Source organism: Elaeis guineensis, chromosome 1, assembly GCF_000442705.2.
Source record: "Elaeis guineensis isolate ETL-2024a chromosome 1, EG11, whole genome shotgun sequence".
Lineage (NCBI taxonomy): Eukaryota > Viridiplantae > Streptophyta > Magnoliopsida > Arecales > Arecaceae > Elaeis > Elaeis guineensis.
Window position 1 is genome coordinate 116,190,768 of NC_025993.2, and position 19,105 is coordinate 116,209,872.

A 19,105-nucleotide genomic window follows, 5' to 3' on the forward strand; every position below is an offset into this window, starting at 1 on the left:
CCAGCGGTGGGAGAGAGGAGGGAGAGGGTTTGGCAACTAGTCACAGCGCCCGATCCCTAGGGAGTGAGAGAAAGATCTCTAGCCGTCCCGAGTCTTTATATCAAAACAGGGCTTGAAATGAAATATATAAATATCTTGGACTAAATATAGATATGCTTTATTTATTGGTTGATTAGATTAGATTGGGGATCGATTAGAGGCAGGCTTGATGTAGGTTTAAGCTCAATTATAATACTATCCTAGTTGGAATCAGGTTGGGTTTTCCAAGCCGAAGTTCATAAAAACTGGAGCTATTTCGAGTCTGGGGCTGCATTGCAAGTGCAAGCCTATCCGCTTGTTTAGATGCGTACAACTCAGATTTCACAGCAAGTTGAATTGCTGTTTGAGCTGTAACTTAGGTCTATCTTGTAGCAGGTTGACTCGGGGTGTTCCTTTTTTTTGGTAAATTAGGTTGACTTGTGGTTTTTTTTGGTAAATTAGCTTGACTCGTGGTTGAAAGAGAGGTTGGTAGTGGTGATTTGTTTCTTGTTTTAAAGACTGGGTCCTATATCCAGCTTTCTTTACCGAGACAAGAAACTAAACTCTGAGCAGACTGAACATAGGATAATCAGGGATCAAGATCAACATCTTGCAAAATCGAACATTACAGCCTAGGGTGCAAGGGCTTGTACCATCCATCCAGACCAAAATTTGCTACTAGTAATGGTGATTTTGGTGGCATTTTAATGTGTCATTCTAATATTAAAAATAATGTGCAAAGTCCTCGGTCATCCTCCAAGAGAACCTTGGGAAAAAGGAAAATAAATCCAAAAGGAAAAATAAAGACTAGCGGTCAGTTTTGAATCTTGAAGCAAGCACGTATAGAGATTGAAAGATTGCACCTCTCCGGTTCATATCTGACCAAGCCTGAAAGCATTCTAACTATTTTTCCTCCTACTAGAATAAGATATAATAATCTCATATGAAGGTATGTGGCAGCCAACACTTATCCTCCATTGCTAGATGATTGAATTTTCCTTCTTTTTTGAAGAATACAATAATAACATCATCATTAAGGTTTGAATCCTCTGTTTCTTACAAGTGGAAAAGAGGTGCTAACCAAGACAAAGCTAAGACACCAATTTACAGGAAATATATCTGCAAAAAGCTCAATAAAGAATAATCTCCGTTCCATGCAATCTATGATTGTATTGTTGCTACCTCTGCAGCACCCAAATTTTGGACGACTAAATAAACACACAACACGTTTATTTGTAGAAACTTTATTTTATACCTAGAATGTGGACACTTAAACATGCATCAATTTTTCTTTCTTTATCAACATTTTCCGTGTTCCCCATCCAATCCCAAGTTTTGAGTGCAGGGCACAATACCGGAAGCTCACTCTCTCCTTGAAATCAAGATGATTGCAGACACATAAAGTAATTAAAATATGACACTAATGCATCTACCACCATCCATCAATAGCAGAGATTCCTCCCAACTTTTCCAGTTATGAAGTTTCAGGGAATCCTCTGGTCATGAAATGCTGATTTCAATCATCATCCAGATCATATGATTAACCAGATGAGCCAAATCAAATTGCTGGAGTCCAATCAAATGTTTAAGAGCTCGAGTTCTTCATATCATTCAGCTATGGTTCTCAAATTGCAATCTTTTTACAGCAGTATATCAAAGCCATCAATCAGTGCTGATGAGTCAGTATTTGACAAGCAGCGGCTTGTTCCGAAGTATCAAGGAAAAATGCAAAAATTTCAAAGCTAGCTTAAGAAGCAGCATGTAAGTTAGCATACACGTATCAACCAGGGTTGTCTTCCTGAGGAAGAGACTACTTCCCATGCTACAGGGCATAATCCTTCTCTTCTTATTGTGATTTCTCATGTTTCTTGGCAATATCTGGATCTTTGAACACATCTGGAGACTCGCAAAGACGCAACTTGATAAACAAGGGTGGCAGAACAAGTTCTGGCAGATTAATTATGCTTCCTCAGGATTGGAACTTCCATTTCACAAGCATGTGCTTGTCATTATTTCACTAACAAAGCATAGAACTGATAACACTGTTTTCTTGTCTGCCAAAGGAATTCTGCATCTAGTGTCTCCTTGTAAACATGAGCATTTAAAATTCTTCCAATATTTCTTGAGAATCATTACACAATAAATGAAGATAATTATAAGATATGAGGGGCTTTTTTATTCTCTAGGTGGGCCTTTTTGTCTCTGAAGGGCTGATAATCTTAAAGAAAATAACCATGCAAGGAAAAGATCAGCCTTCAAGATATGAACCTTCCACAAAATAGAGATTCCAGATCATCCACAAAAAGTAAGAATAATAAGCCATCATGAGCTTTCTCCAGTCTAGTTTCAAGATCATTAGACCCTTGATTTCGTGCAGCTTTTGAGTGAAGAAAGAATTAGAGTGTATGCAAGTATCACTGTCTATCAGTCTCTCCAATACAAATGTTGCATATTCAGTAAATTCCAATGTTTGCAAAATATCTTTGAGCTGATAAGCAAAATATCTTTGCGCTGATTATTTATCATCCTCATTGGAAATCAAAGAAACAAAGGAATAATCTTATGATAAGGCACATGCCTTGTTCAGAAGTAACATCCAATATCTAAAAATCTTTGTCCCTCCACAACATTCTCTTTTTGACTCCAGACATAATAGGCATGAAGATTGTCAAAAATCCATGATTATGCAAGCATATCACATTAAACCAAAGTCAGCTTTTCTCTTGACACCAGAGTCAGGCAAACCAGTGTGCCCCACTAGCTTAATTCCTCCTTCAGAAGTTTCTCTGATCTGGTTTCCATTTGCACTAAGCAAAGACAATTCCTTTGTCGCCTGTTTGTACAGCTGCATGATAAAAAGCTGATGTTCCTACTTCCTTTATAAATACCAGGAGGCAAGGGCTCATTGACACCACAATGCTGATAGCTCTTTTGTTGGCATTTAAGTCGAAATAACCTTTGTACTCCGACAACCATTTAATTTGGGTCATTTAAAGCTCCCGCAGCACCTCAGGTTCTGTTATAGCCTACTCATTTGGCTTAAGGGAAGCCCAGTCTCTTTCCAGATGCACAAACCAGAATTTGCTGTCATTCCTTGGACCCAATTTTCCTGAATGACAGTTCTGGATCCCTTCTCTCATATAATGTATGATTAGAATTAATCCATTGGATATATTTCTTCAGCAGTAATAGAGCATGGTTGCACCTGAACACGTTGAATAGATGCCACTATTCAAAGATCCATCCACTCGTGCAAAATATTCTGTTGCCCACACAAATGCATGCTCAGCATTCTGAATTCCTTAAAACCTGATAATTGACAAGTCCAAATCCATCCATCATATAAGCTGTGCCCAGATGAAATGGATGGAACACAGATTGCTCTGAATGGTACAAAATGATGGCAAAAATCCCTGAAGAGAATCTGCAACAGGTTCAGTGATTGGATCCCAATGATCTCACTTGACAAAGCTCTGCACTGTTTGCAAGTAAATGAATGCATGCATAGCAGCTTTAGATTATAAAAAAATGTTGCTTTGTACGAAAACAAATCTAATGTTTGCTTTGGTTTGGGTTGGGGGTGGGAAGGAAATTTAGTGGCTGATCCTCAGGCCAGTGTCTTAATGGTCTTGAAACAAATGATATTGCCTTTTTGTTGGCATATTAGAAATAAGGAAGAAAAGAAGAACCAAATTATCTACAAATGAAGAATGATATATATACAGAAATATAAATCTTGTCTCTTCCATCTCAAGAGAGACTTGAGCCATTCATTAAAGATTTCAAATATACAAGCTAACCTCTAGTTAACAAATATATGATATGACAATGATTAAGTACAAGAACCCAAAGGGTTGAGATTCAAGAATTGAGATGCAAAAGGGTCAGTTACAGTGCTTACCATGGGGACAAGGTTGTTCAGTCTCTGGGATGGCAACCTCCCACTTTAGCTGCATGGCGATGTATTGGAGGATGGCCCCTTCTGAACTGGGTAGGGGTTCAGATTGGTTGGATCCCTGACAGGCCTCTTCTTGGGCCACTTCACCGCAAGCAAATTGGCCTATCAGAGCTGCAGCAGTTCCAGACACCATGAACAAATGCATGCATGCACTCACGCACAACACTGATATATATATATATATACTCAAAACACATGCACACACAAAAACACACGTGTGCCAAACACATATGCAGGCCTTCGTATAGACATCTAAGACAGCAAGATAGAATGTGTGAAAAGAAACAGACACGAGTTACGCAAACATGGGCAAGGAAAGGTTTGCAGTTGCCTCCTAAACAGCAAAGACATTGCTCAGCATACTCATAGCTGTCAATCCACTGGACCGACGGAAATCTAGATAATCCACTGGACTGAAAATTATGATTATCCTGAACAAAGTCCATGCTGTTTAAATCGGAACAGCATATCCTCTCCAGTCTCCATACATCAATGCAGTGACCTTAATAGAGCTTTATTCTGGTCTGAATTGGGCTGCGACAGATGGGACAAGTTACAAGATTTGGTCCACAGTCACGGCACGTCTGCATTGGACAGGGCAAAAAATATAAAAATGATGATGATAAGAATAATGAAGATAATAACTGTAGATAATGCTGCAAAATGTCACTACTTCACCTGGTGCCCACAGCCGAAAGCCATGTCTCTGGGGTTTGAAAGGCAGATCGGACAAACCTGCCCAAGATTCATAGCAATGGTTAGCAGAGCTAAAATAACAATATGCACCTGTGCAATTGGACAAAATGAAGGTCTATCCTTGATCAGAAAAAGACAATTGAAGGTTTAACAAGAAATTAATTGCTCATTGCAAGATCTGGAGTCTAGACCAATCTGAATGGAATAAGAAAATGAGTGGAGTCAACATTGAATAAGCCTTAGGTCATGACAAACATTACTACAAAGCACGAAGTAACAGACAAGAATTGTTCTTTTTCAAGAAAAAGGACAGGATAAGATTTGCAAAATATCAGAGTTACAAATTAAAGAGGAATTTGCAAAATTTATGAATTCCGAGGCATTATCGACAACTTTTTAAGAATTCATATGGGAGTAATAAGGAGAGTAGAAAGTAGCTAGAGAACACTGTACCTGAGCTTCCCCAGAAGCACTTGCAGCAGGAGCTGTGGTTTGTGTCGGTTTATATTCAGGATAAGATGGTACACTCTCCCGATAACCCATTGATCCAAAAGTATTTGGTCCAGAGGAAGCTGCACCGAAACTTCCAATAGGTGGTGGAAGAGGGACTCTTTCAGGAGACTTTGCAGCCCGATGACTGCTTGACAACAAGAAGAATAGCAGTAGTTGCATCAATGAATAAGCATTAACAGAAATTAACATAAGATTAAGACTGTTGGATCCTCCTGGGGTATTTAGTCTCCATACCCTAAGATCCCAAGCTCTATAGTTGCTTTATATTGTGCAGGTATTTCCATCAGTGCTGCAAGCGCAAACTCTGTCTCTTTTCTGCTTTGAGGCATGTTCTTTGACATAATTGCGGTAAAATTCACAAACTAGGAAGACAAACCCAGATTTATCCAGTTACAACTAATTGCATACTTACAAAAAAGTGAGGAAACTGACAGCCATTGTAATTTGTAATCTTACTTGGAAATTGTCAAAAGTTCTAGCAGGAATATTATCATCAAATTCCTTCATCATGTCCCAGGGTCCATCCCCAACTCCAACCAATATAATAGATAATGGAAATTCACTGCAATGTGGTAAGCATGCCACAGAACAGACATACTACAATTAGATAAGTTCAAAGCTAGAATAATACTAATAATTACTTATCTAATTAGCTATAATTTTGCCTTGATAATCTAGTAAAGATTACTCCTGATTAGATTAATTCAATAAAATAAATATATCCAGACATTTTGATCCATCATTTTTTATCTAACTATTCAATCTGGGAAAATCACAGAAAGATTTTATAGAAATTGTAGCATCATCAAGTGATGTGACCAATATTACCTAGCTCTGACAATTGCATCAACTGTCTTCTGTTCTTGGGAGCTTAACTGGCCAAATTCAATATCTACACTTCTTGTAACCTGTTCCAACCAAAACCTCTAAGTATCTAAATAAGATGAATTACCAGCAGAAACTCATCTGACATACAATGTGATATTTTTGAAATTAGAAAAGTGGGAAAAGAATGCATTTATATAAGGATAGTGTAACAAGGCCCGACTATGGAAGGAATGTATGACTATTTTTTGTCCACCTTTCCATTTTCTTTTTAATTTCTCTGTTTCTTGGCAACAGCCACAGCAAAAACTATTGGATATTAACATATAACCATGTTTTTGTTGGGGGGCCGAGAGAAAGCGGGGGGGGAGGGGGGGGGGGAGAGAGAGAGAGAGCTAGGTTACAATCCTAGAAGGAGACTCTGAGCTCAAATACGCAGTTTAGAAAAAGGTGGAACCATCTTGAACTGCCCACTTCCGGGTGTACCAAACCATACTAAGGTAGACTAACACAGTTCTGCCCTCTTTTTCAAGAAATTCAGTGAGGAAGGAGAGAGAGGGAAAAAAAGAGGGAGGGAGGGGGAGAGAGAGAGGGAGGACAGGAGGGAGAGAGAAAGAGAGATAGGGAAGGGGAGAGAGAGAGGCCAAGAGAGACTCTTCCATAACTTAGAGAGAGGACTTTCAAGCCCTCGTTTCATTTCAGAATAGAGGATTCTTTATTATTTTTGCCATTTTTGAACTAAAGTCGGCTTGCTGACTTTAGTTCAAAAACAGCAAAAAAATAATGGTTCACCAAGGGAATGGCACAATACAGACCCATATCATACTTTTCCGGCAGCCAACCTGTATGGGTCTAGGTACCCGTTCAGTAAATCTTGGTTTAGAACATATGATGGGTCATGTAAATTGAGAATCATATTATCAATCATGATCTCCAAAACCTTCAATATAATCTCCAACATTAAAAATACTTAAAAACAGAATCATATGGTTTGATATTTTAAGCTATACAGCAACCGAAAAACAAACTAATTACTTAGCAAACTAAGTTGTCAAAATGCGTGATGCACGATGCTTTATCATTGTCTAGGCAGATTTATTACACATGCTAGGACTTGTACAATTGGGAGTCAAGCATGCCAAACTTGTAAACTAGTGTAGCATTTTGTTCTGTCAGTTTCAGTGTTCCTAGGATACATTGTTTAAGCTCATGGTAGACTGATTATCAATTCATTTCCCTTCTGGCATAATTGAGAAGCTTTGTATGATCTGTATACCTTATAATGTTTAAATTGAATTAATTCACAACTCCATAGTCCACATAGTTCTCTTACTTTTTGGTTGTTGACACATTATGAGTATTATAGGAGAAGGCTGGGCCAGGGATAGGCAAATGCAGAATTTTCAATAGACCCTGCCAGGGAAGTCCAATTGGATCATGCTTTTCTTTCTTTTAAAAGACAAAAGAAGCCTTCCATCCAATTTATTGAGGTAATAAATTTTAAAATGGTGCAAGCATGACTTGACACAGGTCATTGGTAACAACTCCCAGCAACTTACCAATGAACCAGTTTACACCCACAACTGCAATTAATGTAGAACCAGGGCCTTTGGCAGATCATTTTTAGCACTAATTGTGAACAATGGAAAATTAGCATCTTAAACAGCTAAGAAATATTGTCCAATTGATTTATGCCAAATACAAGAAATCCTTAACAGTTTTGTTTGATGCAAACCCAATTTAAGTTTATAGTATCACATAATATTCCTAGTTTTCATATAGATACTCAAAAGACTTAAATGCACACTTTTTTAGGGTATTCTGTTTTATTTGGGATGCCTGAAGAGTATGTCTAAAACATCGCAATAATTCAAAATGTTCCATTGCTAGGGGCAAAAACTTACAACCATGAGCATAATGTGTCCTCATAGTATGAAACAGACAGTCTCCAAGATCCACAATCTTGGTGTCGGGTACTGTACCAAACCATACCGATGCCTTACTGATTTGGTACAGTATGGAACGTACCCATACTGAAACAATCCTCCAATCATTTTTCCTCACTTTTTATCTCAGTGTGCCTCACCATGGGTCAGTACACACCTTGGTATGCCTCAGTACAGGGCCTGTATTGATCCAAATTTACCAGCTCCCTTCCTATACAATAGGGGGGTGTATGACAATCCATAACAATATCAAACTCACAGTGGATCAGTTGAAACACCTGAATATATACCATAAGCATGCAATAGTATGTCCCCGTAAGGAATTGTGATGGTTGCTAAAAAGAATGGTGATGAGGATGTGAAAGGATCACAAAATAGTATTATAAATGAAATGGTAAATGATCTTAATATATTTACTCATGAAATAGCATGTTAATTTGTTAATTGGTAGTTTAGAAAATTGACTTAGATTTATTGTGTTATTTGTATTTTAAAACCCAGCAGGCCAACCTTATCTTGAGGGCCAGATAAACCCAAAAGTCACAAAATATTTTAATACCCTAACACACTGACCCAAATAATTCAACCTTTTGAACTGCTGGGTCAGACCACTGTTCAACCTGCAACTTGTTGATTATATGGAGAGGGAAAAATGAATCTTTTAGCCCTACAACACCACATGTTGGATCTCTGATCACTTGATCTGGATCAGTTTGTTATCACCCCATCTGCTTCTCATTGTCTGTAGGACCCTTTTGCTCTTAACCAACATAGAAAAGATATATCATCACTGCCATGGCCAGCAGGGGAGCAACGCAGTCTGAAAATATTGCTGGACTTATCCCTTGTCACTGATTTTTCTAAATTTCTTCCACACTTGCTTACCTAAAATATAACACCTCCTGTCTAAATCATCATCTGAACCATGCTGATATTGTTAACATTACTATGCCAAAGAAGAATTAATTGATTAGGAAGGAGGAGAAAGTTTGTCCCAATTTCCAGTGGCCATTGATAACAAGAGAAGGTCAATTGTCAAAGGTGAGAGCCTATATCTATTGTTACTGCCAGGAGTAGGTTAGATTTTAGATGATGGCAAGGCTTTGCAATGGAAATAAGAAAGGGGAAAGATTTCATCTCAAGTTGTCATATAAGGGGTTGACCCAACAAGTCGCCTTATGAGAGGTAGACCCACAATTTGACTATGGCCAACGACGGACCTGTTACTCACCACCAAGGCAGCTCTTTTACCCACCCACAATCAAGGCAGCTCAAGCCAAGTCGATGAGTTTACTATTGAGTATTTTAATGAAGTCAAGAGAACATCAAAACATCTCTTTATGCTGTCTAGGAAAACTAAAGTGATATGCATTAGTTATGTTTAGGGAGTCTTGTAGTTGTGCATAATCTATATGGTAAAGTGAGGAGTTATTTAAAAAAATTGTACATAGGACACAAGTGATAATACCAAATCAAGTTATGAAATGTAATAACCAAGTTCAAGTGTTTATAAGAGATGATCCTCCGCAAGTAAAGCTATGCGATTGGAGAGAAGCCAAACAAAATAAGCACAAAATGAATGATTTGCTATATGATTGGAGAAATATAGGCCAATAGGCTCAGCCTGTACACTATACAGAGCTCAACTTATGCTTGTGGAGACTCCTCTATCTTAGGCACTTGATGCTTAAACTTGATACCTTCATTCCAGAACTTGACTTAAAGAAGTTACACAAATACACCAGAATTTTGTTGGAATAAGCCCGGAGGACAAATCTACCCTTCACTCTCATAAGACCCCAAGGAAACCTTTGGAGTTTGGACCACTTCAAAACTAATTAAAGAGAGATATAAGAAGAAGATACTTGAGCCACAAGTGTCTAACAGGCTTAAACAGGCTCAAATAATGTAAAATAGATCAGTAGTAAGTCCAGTGTTAGGAATATTCAGTTCATATCAGACCAAAGAGATGATTTCATTCAGTACCAATAGAATCTGAAGCTCAAACGAGTTCCATTATCCACATCCAATAAGCTTTCCAGATCAAAACTCAGATGAGAAAATTATGGACAAAATACTGAAGCTATGTCAGTGTAGTCCAGCCAGTAATCCAACAGCAATCCTACTGTTAATATATAATCTGACAGCAATATTCCTACTATGAGATCATTTGGATGGCGGTATCCTTAATGTCAAATCATTTTGGACAGCAAAACCCTGCCATCAGCTGCTTCTTTGACTCCCATGCAAGCCAGGAGTCATCTAGCGGCAACTATGATACTGTTAATTCAATCTGATGGCACATAAGCTACCTTTATATAGGTTTTTATGTCCAAGAAGCTCTTAAAGCAGAAGAATTGATTTCTAGAAGTATTATATTGATGTATTTCAAGTCCTAATCCAATTCCAATGGCACCCACAAGTCTAATCAATATAAGGGACCCTAAAAGCTGCAAAAACACCCTTCCTCTATACACTCAAATTTCAATCGTTGAAGTATATTTTTTTCTTGAGGGCACTTCTTTTTGTGTTTCTCCCAGGGTGGTGGATTTTGTGCAAGCTCTACTGTATTATGAAGAAAGCACTAGTAGATTTTAAAGCAAGCCCTCGTGGATTCCATTGAACATTAATAGCGAGTTGGTAAGTTTTGATTGGATTTCCTACGCACTGCACCTACCAAACTCATAGGGTACAATAAATGTATTAACATCCCTTCCTGCCAAAGTCACTTAGAATTAATAAAATGCCTTTCTTCTTTAGACATCTTAAGTCGAAATATGATGGAATCCACCTTCTGCCTTAATATTTTTAAAACAAAATGCATCCCCTTTTAACTAGACAAAGCTGTCAGCATTACATGCTTACATGTAACAAGCTGTAATGGTTTGGAGAAAACCCATCACTTGATCCAATGTTACCAGGATTGAGGTAGTATTATGATACAAAACCAAACATGCCAAAGATCATGGGAGATGCTGCATGGGAGGATAAAGGTTGTTAGGTGGTGATCTTTCTCATTCATGAAATGAGCATGTAATAACACAGAAGCATACCACTGTTTGCATGATCCAAAGAACAAAATATAGAAGTAACCATGTGGAACATCGCGTAGTAAGTAGCCATGGGAGGTACAGGATGAGAGCCTTTGACAGCAGCACAAGAGATCCTGGGCATGAGTGTTTATATAGATGCAAATTTTTAACAGTAAAGGGACCGAAAAGAGATGAAAGGAAAGAGAAAAACGAAGAAGAAAATGTCAAGTTAAAGGAGAATATTTAGGGAAGCTTAGATGGATAGTGAACTCAAATAAGGACTCAGATGTGAGGAAGGACAAAGGAGGTGCTATAAGAACACCAGCGTAAGGTCCAAAAACCACAAAAAAGGGCGGAGGGGATTGACCAAAAGAAGAATGAAGAGGCAAGAATTTAAAAATAAAAAATAAAAACACTAAACAAAAAGCAAAATGCCCTTGAGGAAGGAGAAAAAAATGCCCCGACTGAGGTTCCCACTTTCAATATAGTCTAGTTGACATAGAAAGTAACTATTTTTAGGAAAAATAAGTCATCTAACTAATAGATAATATTGCCAAGGAGCCTAAAAAGCATGATGAAGAAGAAGGATAGGAACCTTCTACTAGCAAACAACACTCCAAAGTTGTCTACTAAAGAAGAATACTTAAGAACCAGTCAATTAACTAAAGCCAGTCTAGGTTCTGCATTCATTCACCAATGGGAAAAAAAGATATCTGACATATTTAGCAATTACCATCAGCAATCAGATCAGTGGTTTCTGATGACGGTCAGAGAATAACTTCTGGCAAGATTGCCAGTTTGGTGATGTTGACACTATCACATCAAACTTTGGAGATCTACTTCATTAAAGAAAATCAGCCACAATAAATCTCCATAGCTTTCACAACTGAGGAAGATGATTTTGGAGAGTAACATGATGAATCTTCAATATCTAGTTTGATTCATTTCAGAACTTATTTCTTTCTATTTGTTTTGGTTGAGAAAGAGAGAGAGCCAAAAAAACAATATATCAAAAAAGAGAATTAGTTCTACAAACGCAATTGTGCTTAGTCCTGTAAAATAGCATGTGCAGAATACATGTTAAAGTATTTGGTAAATTCAAAATATAAGAAAGTAATACAGAAGTATCTTGAAAACTGTATGCCTGCTCAAAAAATGAAAATGAATATTACCTCAAACAACCATTTGCAATTGCTATAGCAGTCATAATCAACAAAAAACAGTATCATCTCCAATAAAAAGGAACAAACTTTGGACAAAAGGTGATATACCTGCCCATCAGCAATTATCAATAAAACATGGTACTGCCCACCACTCTGCTCCACAATGGTCATAGCCATTTCAACTATTGGAGCAAAGGATGTTGGCCCTGGGAAAAAAAAAAAAAATTAAGTTGCATTTGTTTATAACTTGTCTCCGAAATTCTAGAAATAAAGCAACTGATGTAATGTAGTTACCAGCTAATCGTAGATGTGGAACAATTTCTCTGTATCGTGCTAAAGCCTCTGGAAACCCATTACAAGGTCTTTCATCTGGGTAGAAACTGAAGACATCTTGGTCATGTGTTGATGCTGCCAAATAACAGAGGTATCCATCTTATCATTAAAACAGAACAGATTTTAAAATTATTATTTTGAGAGTATTAGATCAGATACAAATATTACCATCTCCAAACCCAAAACAAGGGATTAAGTTATCCTCATCAAATGCTGACAACGTTTGTCCGATGATAGATATTGCTTGTTCATAAGGATTTTTAGTATCACTGATGGAATGCAAGCTGCGGCGGTTGAATGAGTGCTTACCTGCTTATAAAGATAAATCAGATAAATATTATACAACTAACATAAGAAAAGATGGAGCATTACCTGTCCACTCATTGCTCTTTGTGAAATCAATACCGACAATTAGATTTGAAGATTCAAGACCTGATTGTGCAAGAGCCTCAGTAACCTGTAGAGGTGATATAGCAGCAAGCATTGGTCTGATGGAAACAAAATTGCTGATGTAGCATGCTATATTAAACCCCCCGTTAAGATCTTGATTACTTATTTCATGGGCGTAGCACCATCAGACAGTAACAATATTCAGCAAAAAGTTCACAAATCAATGATTTTCTGAGATAGCGTACATAATTGAGAGGGAACAAACCCTATGAACCAGCAATTTCTATCCTCGGACAATCCTCCATTGCAGCATTTGCATGATTCACAACCTCATGAATTTTTGTGGCATCATTAAAGTTTTAATCATCAAGTTGTCCCAACTATTTAGGACCAGCTTTATGAAAGAAGCATGATGTAGGGTCTACAACTGCCTAAAGCATTAGAAAATATGGAAAATCTGAAAGATCCCTTGGTGTGATGACTTCCTTCAAAGGAAGTATCTACTTGAGACATGGATCTTCTTGTTGATTATTTTCTTCAGAAATTCTTTCGAAATACAAGAAACTCATCTGCTTCTTTTGAATTCAATGAGGGAAAGATTCTTTATCAAATTGATAGTTGTTTAGGCTTTATCTCATCTGTTTTTCTTGCTGGGATTTCATTTTCAAGGTCTGCTTCCAGTTTTTACATATCATAAATATGTCTTCCCTCTTAAAACTGGCATGTAAGATTAAAATCATCTTTTTTAGTTTTTATTTTTGTCACTAACATCATTTATTTTTTAAAAATCATTCAGCCTATGATAGTCTGGTAGAATATATTATTTGATATCTGTGGGACAAAAAGAGCGGAGAAGTATCTCCTTTTATTCTAACAAGTTGTCAATATTTAAATGCTTATGTTTCACAGCTTTTGAAATTGACATTTCTATATGACTAAAGTAGAATATTCCTTGCATTATGCATTATTACATTTGATACATTATATTTACCGCTTTAAGAACTTGACCAAGTCAATGGATTAAACCATCCATGTCAATATAAATTTGGAAGATACAAGCTGAATCCAAGTTATGGGTTTTCAGCGATGGGCCAAAGAAGTTGCATGATATAGTTCCCAGTTTTCAGCTGCAAATTAGTCAGCAAAGTGGAGGGAATAGCTATCTAGGGGAGAAAAATTCCAGAATTAACACAGTACCCACCAGTATCTTGCTTTATGTGAAGTCTAATTCTTGATATCATCGGATGTGACATTGTGTGGAATTTAGTTTTTGAATTTTTAATATTAGTCTTTTCCAAGGCTGCTGTCTCTTTCTTATATCTACCACAGCCTAACAAGCCATTGGGTCTTCTTCTTCTTCTTCTTCTTTTGATTTTGCAGTCAGAAAATTAATCTGTGGTATGCCATCTTGTGTACAATATCAGCCCATATGCCAAGCACACAGACCATGCCACAAAGTTCTTCTTGAATTCAGTAAGCATGAGATCAGTAGGAGAAATCATATTGATATTATGATATTTTAGCAAGAAAAGCATCAAATAGCTAACATAAACCAGACATGGTAACTTGGAAAAATATTGGGAAAACAAGTTTACCTGCTCCAACGAATTGTAGTTATCAGCTATCTTCGAGTATCTACGGTCCAACTTGGGATGCGAACTGGTGGCATGTGAGGAAGGATTTTGCAACTGAGGAGGCCGTGGATAAGTCGAAGCTTGTGGTGGGTAGCCCTGAGGAGGGTAACCTCTAGGAGGAGAGTATGGGCGAGTCACAGGGTAACCTTGAGGTGGGTTATCATAGCCGTAATCCCGATATGGAGGCCATTCCCGGGAATGGCTATGATAAGGCTGCTCCTGCGAATAGCTGCTGCGGTCATGATGTGGAGGAGGATGCCTGATATTTCTACTGCCGCCTGTCTCTGTGGATCCTTTGCCTCCCATTAATCCAAAAATCCTACAAACACTCTAAGATTTATGCAGAGAAACCACAACAAAGAGATCCAAATCTGCGAAACAACCACCCACAGCAACAATTCGATTCAGAACCTTGTAGCAAAAGAGAATCCAAGTTTGAAGAGGTTGAAATCAGTTATAAGAGCTCTCAACGAGCAACAACACTAGAACAAAGAGAAAGCAAGGTGACAGGTAGGCAAGTGACGATGGAGCATTTATATCAGCGCTGAAGGAGGAAAAGAAGACACGGAACGCTGATGGAGCAGCAGCCACCAGTCTCTTCTGGTAGACAGAATTGACCAACAAAAACATTATTTCTTGCAATGGACAATAAATTCAGGGAGAGAATCTTGTTTCCCGCAATAAGTCGGCAAGAAACCATAGAGAAGAAAGCAAGATTAATCAACCACGGCACCTATTAACTAGTCTCTACATATGAAAAGTGGGGACACACCTTCTCTAAGAAAATGAAAGGGGAAGCGTATGGATCAAGTCAGGAAGATCCAAATCCATAAAACAGACATCTAAAGCAACAAATAATTTCGGAATCCGATGGACAAGGAGAACCCAAGGTTGAAACGAGGTCCAAATCAGCTATGGAGGATAAAGCGAATATTTCCGACCTTCAGGTGTTTAAAAGTTAAAAGAAAAAAATCACAGTGCACAGGTTCCCATCACTATAATCTATAAAGGGTCAGATATATACGGCCTTATCCTACTATATGGAGAGATTTTTTTCTATGTTCGAATCTTTAGCACTCAAGTCACAATAAACCAACCTTACCATTGCACGAGGCCTGAATAAAGATCGCAGAGATGACCGAAGGAAGAAACTAATTTTTCCAACCAAAACGTGTAGAAAAAACATCTTCTTGGCAATTACCAGCGGAGAAGAGGATATGCACAAATTAGTTTTTTTTTTTCGAACTACAGATAAGGTCAAACAGCGTGGCCATGGTCAGATTAGGAAAGCTCTTCCACTCTTAATGTTTATTTCCTCCCTCTGGTTTTACGAAATCTGACTACTTGTCCACGGTTTCTTAGCCGCTGCTTCACTCTTTCCTTTCCAGCGGAGAAATAGAAAGGAATTTCTGCAGAATTTTTTTTTTCTCCAAAAAAACCAAAACCATCTTTTTCTTCTTTCACAACTAGAAATTAAATAATTCTTAGTGTGGGTTCACACATTACCTTGAGGAAAACACAGTCTTTAGCTCATGCTGCTGCTCAAATTAATAAATGATCTTGTTCTCATCCTTTGTCTCTTCTATCTTCTCTGATCCACTTGCTATCTTTTCTGATTCACGTCGCCATAGAAAAATTCGTATAAACCTTGGAAAATCCTAAATGATTCGAGGGAGGCGGCAAAGGCCATCCAGGATCGGGCAAAGCAGCAGCTTGGAGGTTCGTTAAATACACCGGCAAGATGTTGAGAAGCGGGCGAGATCAGCGAGGGGATGGAGGAAGATCCTCGATGTAACCACAAGCTCCGTTCTGTGGGTTGGTGGGTGATGAGGAACGAGTGGCGGACTTTGCGAAGACCTTTTTCTTTTTTGGAGGTGAATTGCTCGAAGACTTTGCGTGCGGACGAGAGTTTAAGTCTTGTTGGATAAGCGAGCGTGAATCAGGCCTCCAACCGCGAAGTGTTTTTGATTGGACGGACGAATCCGTTGATGGTGGAAGGAAACGCTCATCTTCATCATGTGACTGCCGCCCCCGGAAATTATTGGATATACCCCACGACAGCTCCACTGCAGAAGCGATTATCGGTTAGAACTGCCCTACCACATAGATCGTAGACTATCCAATAAAATCATGCCATATCATTTAATAAGATTAAATAAATTAATAAAAATTAAATTAGATATGATTAACCATAATTAATGATATATTTTTTTTATATTTATATTTTGCAATCAAATAAAAAAGTTTTGAAATTTTGCATCCTCGGATGATATGATAATATTTTATTGGATGGTACAAAATTCATGTGATAGAATAATTCTAGCCAATAATTTTTCTTTCTATAGATTGACGGTGGAAAAGATCTTCTCAATGAATCCACATTAATATTAGATATCACCCAAGCATTAAAACAATACTTACTAGATGAACAATAATTTATCTATATTTTTTGTTCCAGATTTTATTCCTTATATTATTTTATATTATAACTTTTTAAGTGAATTACTAAGATCTATATTTCTTTTCTACACTATCCTTCATATTCCAAATCTAATTTGCACACCTGTCATGTGCCTCATCTTTGTAATTGTAATCTAATTTTCTCATACTAAACTAGATTTTTCGTCCATACAAAATTGAAAGTGCTGGATGATAAAAGGTATAAGAATAGCCAAAAATGCATTGAATTGAATACTGGTTAGGGGGGAAAAAGAAAAGTTTGCTTGAATTCGTCGCCACCTAGCAAAAGCAACTAGATGCAATAGATATCCTACTTTATATGCTAAACATCAATACTAATATCTAAATATCCAGACTAATTATATATAATTTTATCAAAATAGATAAAATCAAGTATCCCACATTAAATATTATAAAAAAAATATATTTTATGAATTTATCGAATGCATCATTAAATCATCTACCAATTATTTTGAGATCTATGTAGGTGGATGAATGATATCATTCAGAGTATTTTGATACCGCCGCCTGATCTCTCATCAAGATTTTCTTCAATTTTTCATGGATGGCTCCACCGGTACCCCTAAGACCCACTGCACCCATCTCTGCATTATTGATAGTAGCCTCGCCACCCACATGATAGTGATCTATCGTGCTTGTCGAGTTCAAACCTATTATGCTCGAGGGCCAGATGACTAATGACATTATCACCAATGACTAGCTCACCACTACCATCATTATGTTCGAGGGATGTCAAGAACTTTCTCATCTCCTCAAGGCATCCTCAACTTCAAGCTCGTAGACCGCTGTTGCTTGCAATCCTTTTATGACCTGCTCCTTCGGTGGTGTCCTCTCCTCTATAATCATCTAGGTCGATGCTCTTATCGTCGCCATCGATGCTGTTACTCGCCGCCCCCACTCTCCCTGTGCCACCGAGTTTTGAAATCACAGTATCCACACACGTGCATCTATGATGGCGTCACCCCCATCCTCCAAAACTACCCCATTCCAGTCCTTCAGCAAGCTAGGCTTATTTATTTTTTAATTATTTTATTTGGTGGACATGTGGTGGGTTACTACCGATCCAGTCTAAGTTGGCAGACCAGGTCCACTTGATAATTTTCCACTGCTAGGATCAGGATTCTCCCATATTTCAGCTTGAATCGGAGAAGAATAGTTGAACATCTTTCACTATTTCACCTTGAATGAAAAAACGAGGGATGATTGAACAAGACTAAGATATAATATTAGACAATGTTGCATAATAATTAATATTTTTTTAAAAAAATATATGTGAAATGATCATTTGCACAATGATCAGCCACTTCTAATATTTTCTTAAATAACTAAGGATGCATTTGATTGTACTTTTTGATTTTTAATTTTTAATTTTAAAAAATATTTTTTTATTTTTATTATTAAATAAAAATAAAAAAATAAAAAATATGTTTGATAACTGCATCATTATAAAGTAAAAAATAATATTTAAAGATGATAGATAAAGAATTTGATGAAAAAGAAGGATTTAGGAATGGAGAAATAAAAGATTTAGGAAATAAAGAGCTCGACGAGAAAGAAGGATTCGGACTCTTTATTTTTTTTGATTTGATGTTTTAAATATATGAAAATAAATAAATTTAAAATAAATTTAAAAAAATTAAAAAAATTATTTTATATATAAAATAATTATTTTGATTATTTTGGTTTTGATTTTTCATAATTTTATTAAATATTATTTTTTAATTATTATTCTTATAAAATTAAAAAATTAAAAAATATTTTTTAATTACTAATCAAACGCATCCTAAATGTTTACATTTTTAACAGGCCCATGCCGCCTCTCGATGTACTAACTTGTCATTGCACAGCAACTAAAGCTTCTAAATTGTCGGATATCGATTATCTCGGTGAGTAATTGGGATAGATAAACCGATGTATCCATCTATCTCGATAGACGTGACAAGTAGGGAAATTTGAAGCATCTAAAGATTTTTCTAGATTTGGCTCGATCTTTAATGACTAAGATATTAGTAAAATAATAAATACTTGGCCAACGTGTGTCAAGCTAGGTATCGTACAAGTAACAACCAATCTACTACATAAATACTATATAGATAACGGAAATTATTGGAATTAG

At 37.1% G+C, this 19,105-nt stretch overlaps 1 protein-coding gene across 9 annotated transcripts; it reads right to left on the bottom strand.

Annotated features, from left to right (window-relative positions):
• Positions 1–1,164: 1,164 nt before the first annotated feature.
• Positions 1,165–16,473, bottom strand: LOC105038755 (E3 ubiquitin-protein ligase RGLG2). Of its 9 annotated transcripts, none has more exons than XR_003799833.2 (13): positions 16,015–16,473; positions 14,470–14,879; positions 12,857–12,941; positions 12,653–12,793; positions 12,446–12,559; positions 12,161–12,357; positions 6,014–6,093; positions 5,642–5,747; positions 5,420–5,547; positions 5,126–5,309; positions 4,655–4,711; positions 3,920–4,560; positions 1,165–3,431 (listed from the first exon to the last, which is right to left on the bottom strand). XR_003799833.2 is itself a non-coding variant. In XM_029262637.2 (12 exons), the coding sequence occupies exons 2-12, from the start codon at positions 14,812–14,814 to the stop codon at positions 4,480–4,482; spliced, it is 1,518 nt and encodes a 505-aa protein (XP_029118470.1). In that variant the 5' UTR covers positions 14,815–14,879; positions 16,015–16,473; the 3' UTR covers positions 3,712–4,479. The 9 variants fall into 9 exon arrangements, 1 of the variants encoding a protein (XP_029118470.1); XR_003799832.2 differs by having other exon boundaries at positions 1,165–3,442; XR_012142640.1 differs by having other exon boundaries at positions 1,165–3,491.
• Between the last annotated feature and the right edge of the window lie 2,632 nt (positions 16,474–19,105).

Bases quoted from the DNA above. Each gene is read 5' to 3' on its own strand.
- LOC105038755 (XM_029262637.2), bottom strand. From the start codon at position 14,814: ATGGGAGGCAAAGGATCCACAGAGACAGGCGGCAGTAGAAATATCAGG. The intron at 12,942-14,469 runs GTAAACTTGTTT...TCACCTCTACAG, and splicing joins ACTACAATTCGTTGGAGCAG to GTTACTGAGGCTCTTGCACA. The intron at 5,548-5,641 runs GTAAGATTACAA...TTGTCTTCCTAG, and splicing joins GAACTTTTGACAATTTCCAA to TTTGTGAATTTTACCGCAAT.